Source organism: Aureococcus anophagefferens, assembly GCF_000186865.1.
Source record: "Aureococcus anophagefferens unplaced genomic scaffold AURANscaffold_7, whole genome shotgun sequence".
In the NCBI taxonomy this organism is placed as follows: domain Eukaryota; class Pelagophyceae; order Pelagomonadales; family Pelagomonadaceae; genus Aureococcus; species Aureococcus anophagefferens.
In genome coordinates this window covers 396343-409751 of record NW_008705567.1, presented here as the reverse complement: position 1 = coordinate 409751, position 13409 = coordinate 396343, and the positions used below count along the sequence as shown (strand labels likewise).

Here is a 13409-nt window from a genome sequence, read left to right as displayed (position 1 = left end):
AAAGGTATGAGGAGACTTCATAAGGGACTCGATGCAACGGCGTTGCGCACGTCGGTGGTCGGCTGTGATGAGACTGAAACGTGTCTGCTCCGCGGAGGGCCGGGCGCGCGGCGCCCGGAGGAGCGCGCGGTCACGGGGCCGGGGGGAGCGGGGGGACCGCGGCGTCGTCCTCCGCGGCGTCGTCCTCCGCGGGCGCGGCGACGTCGTCCTCCGCGGGCGCGGCGACGTCCTCCGCGGGCGCCGCGGCGACCTCGTCCGCGGGCGCCGCCGCGGCGGCGTCGGCCGCGGGCGCCGCCGCGGCCTCGTCGGCCGCGGGCGCCGCCGCGGCTTCGAAGTCGACGCCGCCGGCCTTGAGGTCGGCGACGGACTCCTCCGTCTCGTCGCCGCCGGCCCAGCGGACCGCGACGCGCGCCGCGTCGCCGCCGGCTCCGCCGCCGTCGTCCGCGCGCGGCGGCGCGCGCGGCGCCGACGCGGCGGCGACGGCGAGCTCCGCGGCCGCGTCGAAGTAGGCGCGCGGGTCGACGCCGGCGCCCGCCGCGTCGGGCCGCCGCGCGAGCGCCGCGATGGCCGCCGTCGTCGCCGACGCGCCGACCTGCGACCGGAGGTCGAACTCGTGTTCCCAGGAGCAGTGGAGGAACGAGTGGTCCCGCCACTTGACGAGGAACCGCTCGGGCTGGTCGTCGCCCCAGTCGTCGTCCTGGATCCACATGGACCCGTCGGTGACGTGCCGCGTTCGCAGCGCCTGTGTGGACATCAAATCTTCAACCCGACTTCAACGTGCGCGTATGCGACAGTTTCGACGCGAGCTCTTCGGCCGTGCTTCGAGAACTCGACGAGAGCCATCGATTCGTCCAAAAATGAGCCGGATCGACGTCGATGTGATCGAGCTAGAGAGGTTTGAAGTTTTTGCTGGACGGGGCGTTCCACCGGTTGATTTCCACGCAGCGCAGCGCCGGCGAGCCCGCGGTCCACGTCGCGCGGTCGAAGTCGCGCCGCGCGAGGAGCCGCTCGATGACGAGCGGCGGCTCGTCGTCCTCCGCCGCCTCGCCGTCGTCCTCCGCCTCGTCGTCGTCCTCCTCGTCGTCCTCCTCCTCCTCCTCGTCCTCGGACGTGTCGACCTCCGTGTACATGGTCCGCCGCTTCGCGGCGCGCGCGCCCGCGTCGCGCTTCGGCGCCGCGCGCTTGCGCCGCCGCGCCGCCGCGCCGCCGTCGCTGCTCTCGTCGTCGTCGTCGTCGTCGTCGTCGTCGTCGTCGTCGTCGTCGTCGTCGTCGTCGTCCGCGCGCGCGCCGCTCACGCGCGCGCTCCGCCGCGAGCCGCTCCGCCGCGGCCGCGCGGCCGGCCCGTCCTCGTAGTCCTCGTCCTCCGCGTCGTCCTCCGAGGACGACCCCTCGTCCTCGTCGGCGAAGGGATCCTCGGACTCGGACTCGGACTCCGCCGCGGCGCCCGCGCCGTCCGCCGCCGGCTCGAGCGGCGACGGCGGCGCGGCCGCGTCGCCTTCCGCCGCCGCGGGCGCCTCGGGCGGCGACGGCGGCGCGGCCGCGTCCTCGGGAGGCTCGGCCGGGGCCATGGGCTCGTCGTCGGCTGCGCTTTCGGTCGGCCTCGCCATCGTGTGGTGCTCGCTTTGCTTGTGGCAAATCGATGGGGAGATGATGGCGACCGCAGCGTGCATGCATCGATGACGGACGCGACCGCCGCCCTTGACGCGCCGGACGCCGGCGCCGCGCTGCGCGCCGCCTGCGCCGCGGGCGACGCGGCGCGCGCGGCGGCGCTGCTCGACGGCGGCGCGTCGCCGGCGTCCGTCGACGGCGACGGCTTCAGCGCGCTCATCGGCGCCGTCGTCGGCGGCCACGGCGCCGTCGTCGAGCTCCTGCTCGCGCGCGGCGCGCCCGTCGACGGCGCGACACGGACGCACACGCCTCTGCGCGCGGCCGCGCTCCACGGCCGGCCGCGACTCCTCGCGCGGCTCCTCAAAGCCGGCGCCGACGCGCGCGTGCCGTCGGCCTTCGGGCGCACGCCGCTCATGGGCGCGTGCTTCGCGCGGGACGGCGTCGACGCCGCAGATGCTGCCGCCTGCGTCGCGCTGCTCCTCGCCGACGCGCGCGGCCGCGAGACGCTCGAAACGCGGAACGACGCCGGCGAGCGCGCGCTCGACCTCGCGGAGCTCCGGGGGGACGCGGCCATCGCGGCGCTGCTCGCGGACGCCGGCGCGACGCGGAGCCGCGACGCCGACGCGCCACGGTGACGGGGACGCGTAATTGTTCTAGAGTACGCGCGCCGGCGCGCCTCGAGATCCGCCGCGGCGCTCGGCGACGTGCTTAGATCGTCGGAGCTCGCGCGGGCCCGGCCGTCGCATCTTGGGGCTTTGCGTGGCGCTCGGCGACGTGCTTAGATCGTCGGAGCTCGCATCTTGGGGCTTTGCGCGCGGCCGCCTAGGCGGCCTCCGCGGCCTCGCCGCGGGCGACGTGGGTCTGGAAGATGAGGAGCTTGCGGAGGGGGTGGTTCAGGAGCCAGCCGTTGCCGTGGTCGCGGCCGTGCTCGTCCTCGAAGTCGCGCGCGTCGGCGATGACCTGGATGATGTCGCTCGACATGGTCACGGGCTCGCCCTTGCGGAAGACGACGCCCTCGTCCCAGCCGTAGGTCGGCGAGTCGTAGCGGACGCCCTGGCCGGAGACGAGCTTCTCGGCCTGGCGCATGACCTGGCGGCGGTTGTCCTCGCTGATGGGGTGCTCGTCCGTGAGGAACTCCTCGAAGGCGTCCATGTCGAACTCGCCGAGCATCGCGCGCTCCGCGTCCGTCATGTAGTCGACGGCCTTGGGGCCGCGGCGCGCGCGCTTCTTCGGCCGCGGCGTCTCGTCGAAGTGGGACTCGTCGTAGCTGAGGCGCTCGACGGGCGCCGCGCCGCCGCTGAGGCGGCTCGACGTGCGCCGCGGGCCGCGGACCTTCTTGGCGCGCGGCGTCCGCGGCGCCGAGGCCTTCTTCGGCGCCTTGAGCTTCGCGGCGCCGTCCTTGCCGAGGCCGAGCGACACGAGGAACGCCTCGTTGCGCTTGATGCGCTCGTCGCGCTCGATCTCGTACTGGGACTTGACGGCGGGCGCGATGGCGGGCATGGTCCTGCGAGCGGGCGACGGTCGAGCGGCGGCGACCGCGAGCGAGCGGGTCCGAGGGCGAGAGGCGGCGGCCTCGCGGAGGCACGGCGGCGAGGCCGGGCCCGCGACCCGTCGCCGTCGCGGCCGTCGCGCGACCCGTCGACGGCACGACGACCGTGTGTCGAGGGATCGACTCGGAAACATGCGACGCACGCGCCGAGCCGGGCATTGGCGTTGCACACACGTAGTGTCGGGGAGGCGAGAGGGGACGAGGCGCGGGCGGAGGCGCAGGAAATCCGGACGCCGGAGCAATGCAATGAGCGGAGAGTATTGGGCGGGGCGCGTCGAAGCGTTTGAAAAGAAGCGCCGGAAGCGTGAAGACTGATTTAGGAGGCCTTTAGGTGTTTTGTTAGTTTTGTTGGCCTCGCCGGAGGCCTCGCCGGCCTCTGGGTTAAGGTCCGTCACGCCGCGGCGCAAGTCTCGCTATTCGCTCGCTAGAGGTGGCTGCCAGCCCGTAGGCCGATGGCCGCGTAGGTTCCCGGCAGATGATCGGTGGACGGTCGTCGACGTCGCGCGTCGCCACGAGCGCGACGGCCCTGGACCGCGACACCTCGGTCGCCGTCTTCGGCTCAGCAGCCGCCCGTCGTTCGTGTACTCGAAGCCTCGCGGCGACGGCGGCGGGCCTCGGGCGCGTCCTTGGAGAGGCGCTTGGAGGCGCTTTAGGGTAGGGCCCCTAGCTGTCGAGGAAATCGCCACAAGATCTCCACAAGCTCTCCGCGGACGACACGACCGCGCGGTCCAGCGGCAGCAGGACGTCGTCGACGGACGCGTCGTCGTCGAGGTGCACAGATGTCCCTCGCATCGGGCGTAGCCAGGATCGTCAGCGAGCTCGCGATGGAGCGAGTGGAGGGTCTGTCCATCCCTGAGATACTCGACAACGCCGAAAAATCATGCGCCATCGATTTCGATAAGGATGCCTCGCTGCTCGCTCGGACGGCGGCGATCTTGGAGAAAATCGGCATCGCATTCGAGCCGTCGACGAGTGAACCGTCGGACGCACTTCCGGCGGCGCCCGCGCCACCGGCGGCGATCACGCCACCGACGGCGATCACGCCCACGGCGGCGCTCGCGCCTCCGGCGGCGCTCGCGCCCGCGGCGCGCGCGCCGCCGACGGCGGTCGCGCCGCCGCCCGCGGCGGGCGAGTCCTGGGGCGACGCGTTCGCGTTCGCGGCGGGCGATGCCGTCGACGGGCGGTGGACCAACGGCGAGTGGTACCGGGCGAGCATCCTCGAGGTCGACGAGTCCGACGCTTCCCGCCCCTACCGCGTCCACTACAAGGGCTGGCCGAAGCGCTGGGACGAGTGGGTCCCGACGGCCGACCTGCGCTTCACGATTCGCGCCGACGCGGGGACCCGCGCCGACGCCGGTAGTCCGGCCGGCGCGAAGCGGTCGCGGGGCCCGGGGCCCGCGTGGTCCGTCGGCGATCGCGTGCTCGCGAAGTGGGCGCGCAAGAAGCGGCGCTACCCGGGCGTCGTCGCCAAGGTCCACGGCGATGGCACCTGCGACGTCAAGTACGACGACGACGGCGACGTCGACGCGGGCCTCGAGGCGGCCTACATCGAGGCCGCGCCGCCGCCGCCGGCGCCGCGGCGCACCCGCGTCAGCGGCGACCTCGTCTAGGCCTTCGCCTGAGGCGCCCCCCCGCGTCGTAGAGGGACGCTAGTCGCGGCGGAGGAGGGAGCCGTCGCGGCCCTGGTGGAGGCCGCGGGGCCGCTTCGGCGGGGCCTCGGCCGGGAAGCACGCGCGGCAGTGGGCCGCGGCGGCGGGCCCGCCGAGCGCCGCGCACCTGTCCTGGACGACGTGCGGGTGGCGGTAGCCGCCGCGGAGGTGCATGTGCTTGAGGTCGGAGACGAGCGCGTTCTCGCGGTAGAGGCGGCCCGGCGCCGGGTGGACGTTCGCGAAGCCCCGCGCGCCGCCGCGGTCGACGTCGCAGACGCCGTCCGCGGGCTGCTTGTCGTCCGGCGGCCGGTTCGGCGGGTTGGGTTCGCCGACCCACTGGCGCGGGCCCGGGCAGAAGTAGGCCTCGAGGACGTCCTGGTCCGTGTTCGTCATGGCGACGTAGTCGCCGGTCCTCGCCTTGGCGAGGAGCGCGTCGAAGATGTGCTCGTCGGGCTTGAGGAGCACGAGGTGCGTCCGCATGCCGACGAAGTCGCGCTTCGCGTTCTCCTCCTCGGCGACGACGGCGCCCGTCGCCGTGATCGCCGCGTGGGACGCCGCGAAGGGCCGCGGGTCCTCGAGGACCGTCGCGTCGAGGTCGATTTGGAGTACCGCGTCGAAGAAGCAGCCCAAGCGCCAGACGGCGAACTTGTGGTACGTCATCGCGCCGTCTTTGCGGTCCTGGACGTAGCCGGAGACCGTGCGCTTCTCGGCTCTGGCCGCGGCGGCGGTCACGGGCCGCCAGGCGTTGTACGGGTTCGACCCGAAGAGCCGCGCGGCGTCGACGACGACGACGCCGGCCTCGCAGAGCCGCTCGGAGGCCGCCGGCGCGACGTTCCGCGCGAGGACGACGAGGGGCACCGTCCCGTTCGTCGCCCGCCGCAGCAGGCACGCCTGGCCCAGCGCCGCGACGAGGCGCGGCTCGTCGTCGCGGAGCTGCGCGAAGCCGCCGTTGAGCAGCCGCCGCCGGCCGTCGCCGCCGCCGCGGAGGCACCAGCCGGGGTCCGGCCGCTTGCGGCCGAGGTCCGGCTCGCGGTCGCGCCGCCGCTTCAGCTTCGCGTAGCGCGCCGGGTCCGCGACCTTGTACCTCGCGAGCTCGTCGTCGTCGTCCGCCGGCGGCCGCTCGGGGCACGTCGCCCAGAGCATGGTCACGGCCAGGGGCAGCCGCCGCGCCTTCGCCCGGCGCAGCAGCTCGGCGCCACGCGGGCAGCTCGCCGCCGCGACGACGTCTGCGTCGCAGACCTCGCTCGCGGACGCGGCCGCCAGCGCGACGGGCGCCAGCCACCACCATCGAGCCATCATCATCATCGGGCAGCACCTCGGACGGCGGCATCGCGGCCGAGCTTGCGTTTAATTGCGTTTGGCCGGGGCGAGCCGCGCGGACCCGCGCGCGCCTCGACCGGCAAAGCACGCCTCGAGGCGCGATCCGCGCCGCCCGCCGGGCTTGATCGTAAGCCCCGCCGGCCACGCCTAGGATTAGGGGCGCCCGGCGGTCACGTTGCGCGGTCCGCGTCGCCCGCCCGGTCCTCGAAGGCCGCGAGGCCGTGGAGGGACGCGTCGGAGAGGTCGCCGCCGTCGTCGGCGAAGATGCCGACGAGGCCGCTGTAGGTGCCGTCCATGGAGATGGCGCCGCGGCCGCCGTCCGCGCCCGGCGCGTTGCGGCGCCCGACGGCCGGCGGCGCGGCGGGCCCCGGGTCCCCCGCGCCCCCGGCGAGGCGCGCGAGGTCCTGGGACGACGCCGCGCGGCGCGGGGCCGGCGCGGCGGCGCGGCGGGTCAGCGCCGACGCCGCGCGGTCGCCCGGCCCGAGCGTCGCGAGCGCCTCGAGCGCGAAGGGCCGGTGCACGAGGACGAGGTCCGGCGTCGCGTGGAGCGCGCGGAGCGCGGCCGCGAGGCGCGGCTCGCGCGCGCGGTCCGCGGCGGCCGCGAGCTCGCCGAGCGCCGCGCAGCCCGGGGGCAGGCCCGGCGCGTCGCGGAGCTCGGCCCGGACCCGGCGCCGCGCGGCGCCGTCGGCGACGGCGACGAGCGCGGCCCGCGCCGCGCGCTCGGCCCGCCGCTGCGCGAGGACGCCCCGCGCCGGGTTCGCGAGCGCGACGGCCGCCGCGGCCGCGAGCCACGGGCTCCCGAGCGCCGCGGCCGCGGAGAGCCGGGCCGCCTCGGGCGCGAGGAGGCCCTCGAGCAGGTCCCGCAGCGGGCCGGGCGCCGCGGAGAGGCCCGGCGGCCGGTCCCGGTAGAACCGCGCGCGGTAGTCGACGAGGCCCGCGAGCCCGGCGCCGTGGAGCGCGCGGACCTCGTCGCCGCCGAGCATGCCGTCGACGAGCACGAGGAGCACGACGCCGACGGAGTAGACGTCGCCGCGGTGGTCGTAGTCGAGCGCCCAGGCCTCGGGGCTGCTCCAGAAGGGGGACCCGGCGTCGGCGGCGTAGCGGTCGCCCGGCGCGAAGACGCACGCGGACCCAAAGTCCGAGAGCCGCACGCGGGCCCGGCGCCGGCCGTCGAAGGCGACGAGCATGTTCTCGGGCTTGACGTCGCGGTGCGCGACGCTCACGGCGTGGCACCGCGCGATGGCCGCGCACGCGTCCGAGAAGTAGGCCGCGGCGTCGCCGGCCGTGAACTTGCGCTGGCCCTCGACGTGGTGCATGAGGTCGCCGCCGCCGCAGAGCTCCGTGAGGAGGAGGAGCTCGCCGGGCGTCTCGACGACGCCCGCGAGGCGCACGCACGCCGAGCCCGGCGCCGCGACGCGGCGGAGCACGTCGATCTCGCGGAGCAGCGCGTCTGCGCGCGGCGCGCGGCTCAGCTCGTTGCCGTCGCTGAGCTCGGCGCGCTTCTTGAAGACCTTGGCCGCGAAGGCCGCGCCGTCGCGCCGCCGCGTGACGACGCGCACCTTGGCGAACATGCCCTCGCCGAGGGCGGCGCCGAAAGCGTAGTCCGCCTCCAGGGCGGACTGCGACGCGTACCAGACGTCGGGGGCATCCTTGAAGAGGTCCTGCGTGCAGCAGAGGCTCAGGACGCCGCCCATCTCGCCTTGACGCGTCTCTAAACGTAGGGGGGCCGGGAGGAACCGCGGGGGACGGGAGGCTCAAAGGGGCGCCCGTCTCACGACGCCCGCGGCGTCGGCAAAGGCTTGTTGCACCTCGATCGCTGGTGCAATAGATGTGCAATACGCACTGATTGAGGCCTTGAGGCGAATCACGACGCGTCGCGTCGCACGCAAGCAGACCCCGAGCACGTCGGTCGAGCCATCGATTACGCGCCGAGCGGCCGCTTGACTTCGCGGACGCCTCTTTTTCCCTCCGCACGGACGCGAGGCGCCATGCCCCAGGGCGGCCTCGGCATCGCCCCCGGCCCGGCGCTGTGCCCGGCGCTGCGCCTCAGCGAGGCCTTCGAGGAGCGGGGCGACGGAAACGACCGGCGCCGCGTGTCCTACGGCACGGCGTCGATCCACTACTTCCCCGTGGCGCCGAGCGACAACCCCGCGGTGTCGAGCGGCGTCGGCGTCGCGCTCGCCGGCGCCGCGGAGCTCTGCGAGGTCGTCGAGGTCGAGGACCACCGCCCCCTCGGCGCGCGGCGGCGGCCCGTGCGCTGGCTCGAGCCCGCGAGGCGGCGCGCCATGCTCGCGGCCGAGGGCGTCCGCGCGCCCGCGCGGGACCGTCGGTCGTGCCGACTTCGGGATCGCGCGGGCCGACGAGAGACCGCCGCGCCGACCCGCCGACCGCGCCGCGCGCGCGACGGCCGCGCGGGACGCGCGCCCCTAGGTCGGCGAGGACGAGATCGAGGCGTGCCGCGACTCGATCGCGCGGGCGCAGCGCGACCGGCTGCTGAGCCTGCCGCCGCTCCACGCCATCGAGCAGATGCCCTGGTTCGTCGTGCGCAGCGCGCGGCGGGCCCTCCGGCGGCGCTGGGGCAGCTTCGGGTCGCTGAAGTCCGCCGCGGCGCGCCGCGCGACTTCGCTCCGGCGCGATCGCTCGTCGAACCACGATCCGAGGCGCGATCGCTCGTCGCACCGCGATCCGAGGCGCGATCGCTCGTCGAAGAATGACGTGGAACGAGCGCGAAGCCGCGACCCACGTCGCGCCCTCCAGGTCGCTCGCGTCGTCGAGCAGCCTCGCGAGCCTCGACGCGTCGCGCCACGGCCTCGCGAGCATGGACGGCTCGCGCCACTCCGCGGCGGGCGGCTCGGGCGGCGACGTCGCCGCGCTGTCGGCGAGCCTCGGGCTCACGGGCGTCGGCGACGCGTTCGCGGCCGCGCGGCCCGCGGGGCCCCGGCCTGTGTGGAAATCGACCACTGGTTTGGGACGTCCCGACCAAACTTTGAAATTCTCTAGCTCGGTCACTTCGAAGTCGATGCGGCTGATTTTCGGACGAATCGATTGCTCCCATCGAATTCTCGAAGCACGGCCGAAGAGTCCGGCGCAATCCGTTCAATTACGCGCACATTGAAGTCGGGTTGAAGATTTGATTCCCACGCAGGCCCCGGCGCCGGCGGCCCGCGGCCGGCGACTGCTCCGACGGCGACTCGTCCGCGGGCTCCCTCGACGGCTCGCTCCACGGCCTCCTCGACGGCTCGCTCCACGGCCTGCGCCGCGCGCGGGACGGCTCGCTCCACGGCCTCCTCGACGGCTCGCTCCGCGGCCTCCGGGGCGGCGGCGGCGGGGGCGACGACGCGGCGCGGCACTCGCCCCTGAGCCTCCCGCGCCACGCGCTCGCCACGGGCGAGTCCCTCGACGCCAGCGACCACTTCCGCGGCGACGCCATGGCCCGCGCGCTGCCGGAGACGTCCCTCCGCCGCGCGCGCGAATTCGACGACTCGTCGCACCGCTCCGCGCTGCGTGGAACTCACATCTTCAATCCGACTTCAATGTGCGCGTATGCGACCGTTTCGACGCAAGGCTTTCGACCGTGCTTCGAGAACTCGACGAGAGCAATCGATCCGTCCAAAAATCAGCCGAATCGACTTCGATTTGACCGAGATAGAGAGTTCTGAAGTTTGGTTGGGATAACCCAGCTCACTGCTTGATTTCCACACAGGCTCCTGGCGCGCGCGCTGCGCCCGGAAGCCCGCCGTTCCCAGGTAATCCGACGGAATCAGGTGGCGAGGAGACGACGCTACCCCTAGGGATAGCTCGTGTGATCGCCACGCATTTGAGTTGCTCGTGTATTGCACCTCTGCGATAATCGACTGCAGCACTCCGCGTCGACGGACTTCGGAGCCGTCGTCGGAGCGTCCCAACCCACCGCACGTGCGTACCCGCGCGCCTCCCCCCCGCGGCGCCCCTCCCGCGCGTCGCCGTCGAGATTTCCACCAAAGTCGTCGCGCACGTCGTCGCCGAGCGCACTTCACCATCGTGTTGCCGTACCGTCCCTCCCTCGTCCCGTACCGTTCCGCCCTGGTCGCGCTCCATGCGTCGCGCCCCCTCGCGCGCCCCGCAACCCCCGAGCGCCCCGAGAGTAAAAACGCGCGCGCGCAGGTCTCGGCCGCGCGGCGGGCGTACGAAAAGGAGGCCGCGATGGGCCCGGCGCGCGCGGACGCGGGCTTCAAGCGCCACCCCGAGGAGTTCCCCGTGCCGGACCCGAAGGACGCGTCGACGCCCGACGCCTGGGTGAAGCGGAACCCCGCGCTCGTGCGCCTCACGGGCCGCCACCCGTTCAACGTCGAGCCGCCCCTCCCGCTCCTCGAGGCGCACGGCCACTCGACGCCCGCGAGCCTCCACTACGTGCGGAACCACGGCGCCGTGCCCGTGGCCTACGGTAGCGCGGCCGAGGCCGACGCCGTCTACGACGGCTGGCGCTGCGAGGTCCTCGCCGGCGGCGGCGTCGAGGCGAAGTCGCTCTCGATGGCGGACCTCGAAAAGTTCCCCAAGGTCGTCGTGCCGTCGCTCCTCGTCTGCGCGGGGAACCGGCGCAAGGAGCAGAACATGATCAAGCGCACCATCGGCTTCAACTGGGGCGCCGCGGGCCTCGGCATGTCCGAGTGGGGCGGCTGCCACCTCGCGGACGTGCTCGCGTCGCTCGGCGCGCCGACGGACCCCGCGGCCTGGGACGGCGGCGGCCACGTCTGCTTCCGGGGCCCGGACAAGGAGCTGCCCGGCGGCGCCGACGGGTCCTACGGCACGTCGCTCACGCTCCGCTACGTCATGGACAAGTCGAACGACGTCATCCTCGCGTGGGACTGTGTGCAAATCAAATCTTCAACCCGACTTCAATGTGCGCGTATGCGAATGTTTTGACACGAGAACTTTCGCTGTGCTTCGAGAACTCGACGAGAGCAATCGATCCGTCCAAAAATCAGCCGAATCGACTTCGATTTGACCGAGCTAGAGAATTCTCAAGTTTGGCCCCGACGTCCCAGCTCACTGGTTGATTTGCACACAGGCGTGGGAGCAGAACGGCGCGCGGCTCCAGGCGGACCACGGCTTCCCGCTGCGCATCCTCATCCCGGGCTTCATCGGCGGCCGCATGGTCAAGTGGCTCAAGGAGATCAAGATCTCGCCCGAGCAGAGCGACAACCACTACCACTTCAAGGACAACCGCGTGCTGCCCGTGAACGTGACGCCCGAGCAGGCCGAGGCCGAGGGCTGGTGGTTCAAGCCCGACTACATCATCAACGAGCTCAACATCAACAGCGCCATGTTCCACCCGGGCCACGGCGAGGTGCTCGATTTGGCGACCGCGGGGCCGACGTACGACGTCGAGGGCTACGCGTACGGCGGCGGCGGCCGGAAGATCATCCGCGTCGAGGTCACGCTCGACGGCGGCGCGTCGTGGTTCCTCGTCAAGGACGGCGACGTCACGCACCCGCCGAACACGCCGAACAAGGCCGGCAAGTACTGGGGCTGGTGCTTCTGGAAGATCACGGTGCCGACGGCGGACCTCCTCAAGGCGCCGAACGTCGCGTGCCGCGCGTGGGACGCGGCGATGAACACGCAGCCGTCGAACCTGACGTGGAACGTCATGGGCATGCTCAACAACCCCTGGTTCACCGTCGTCAAGCACTTCGACGCGGGCCCCGCGGGCACGCCGGTCCTCGTCTTCGAGCACCCGACGCTCGCGGGCGCGCAGGCCGGCGGCTGGATGACCGACGACGCGCGGCGCCTCGCCGGCGCGTCGCTCACGCCCGAGTCCGCGGGCGCGGCGGCCATGCGCGACATGCACGCGGCGCGCGCGGCCGCCGTCGGCGGCGGCGACGACGTCGCGGCCGCGCCCGCGCCCGCGGCCAAGGCCACGGGCGCGCCCCTCGGCAACACCTACACGCTCGCGGACGTCGCCAAGCACGACACGCCCCAGGACTGCTGGATCGCCGTCAACGGCGTCGTCTACGACACGAACCCCTACCTCGCGGAGCACCCCGGCGGCGCGTCGTCGATCACGATGAACGCGGGCACGGACGCGACGGACGAGTTCACGGCCATCCACAGCCGCAAGGCCTGGACCCTCCTCGACAAGTACGCCATCGGCACGCTCGCGGCCGACGGCGGCGGCGCCGCCGCGGCCGCGGACGCGCCGCGCCTCGACGCCAAGGGCCGGCCCGTCGCGCTGAACCCGAAGAAGCGCGTCAAGCTCAAGCTCGCGCAGCGCGTCCAGCTCAGCGACGACTCCTTCCGCCTCACCTTCGCGCTCCCCAGCGACGACCACGTCCTGGGCCTGCCCACGGGGCAGCACGTGCTCGTCTACGGCCAGGACGCGGCCGGCAAGTCCGTCGCGCGCGCGTACACGCCCGCGACGGCCGACGAGGTCACGGGCCGCGTCGACTTCGTCATCAAGGCCTACCGGCCCCTGCCGCCGCGCTTCCCCGACGGCGGCGCGCTGTCCCAGCACCTCTGCGACCGCATCGCCGTCGGCTCGGAAGTCGAGTTCCGCGGGCCCATGGGCGAGATCGAGTACCTCGGCGGCGGCGCCTTCGAGGTCCACGACGACAAGGGCGTCAAGAAGCGCATCGCCGTCAAGCGCGCGGGCCTCATCGCCGGCGGCACGGGCCTCACGCCCATGCTCCAGCTCATCACCGCCGTCGGCGCGGAGGTCGCCGCGGACGCGCCCGGCGCGCCCGCGCTCTCCTTCCTCCTCGGCAACCGCACGGAGGCCGACATCCTCTGCCGCGACGAGATCGAGGCGGCCCAGAAGGCCGGCGCCGTCGACCTCCACTACACGCTCGACAAGCCGCCGCCGGGCTGGCCGCACCACACGGGCTTCATCGACGACGCGATGCTCGCGGCGACGATGCCCAAGCCCGCCAAGGACACCTACTTCTTCTGCTGCGGCCCGCCGCCCATGATCAAGTCCGCCCTGGCCAAGCTCGAGGCCGCGGGCCACTCCAAGGCCAACATGCTCTGCTTCTGAGCGCGCGCGCGCCGAGAGGCGCGCGCGGAGCCGCGGAAGTCCGAGCCTCCGCGGGCCGCCCTGCACAGATACCCCCGCGGGCCCGCGCGATCCCCCCCCCCCCTGCTGCTCCCGACCTTCGTGAATTACATGCATCTCTCTGAAGGCGTCTCTGAGGAGTCGATGGTCGCTGAGAATCTGCCGCAAGTAAAATATCCTCCATCGATCGCTTGACCCCCGCGCCGTCAAAGATGTCCACGCGCGCGTCGAAGAAAGCGAAGACCGCGTCGGACGA

The 13409-nt window shown here is 73.4% G+C and overlaps 2 protein-coding genes across 2 annotated transcripts; one reads left to right on the top strand and one right to left on the bottom strand.

The window, feature by feature from the left end:
- Positions 1–2430: 2430 nt before the first annotated feature.
- AURANDRAFT_63410 (hypothetical protein) lies at positions 2431–7697 on the bottom strand (the record flags this gene model as incomplete). The annotated part of the gene is made up of 3 exons (XM_009037793.1): positions 2431–3112; positions 4934–6121; positions 6301–7697. The coding sequence occupies 3 exons, from the start codon at positions 7695–7697 to the stop codon at positions 2431–2433; spliced, it is 3267 nt and encodes a 1088-aa protein (XP_009036041.1).
- A 2611-nt stretch (positions 7698–10308) lies between these two features.
- Positions 10309–13277, top strand: NIA1 (hypothetical protein; the record flags this gene model as incomplete). Its single annotated transcript, XM_009038154.1, has 3 exons — positions 10309–10974; positions 11183–11971; positions 12020–13277. 3 exons carry the CDS (start codon positions 10309–10311, stop codon positions 13133–13135), a joined length of 2571 nt encoding a protein of 856 aa, XP_009036402.1.
- Between the last annotated feature and the right edge of the window lie 132 nt (positions 13278–13409).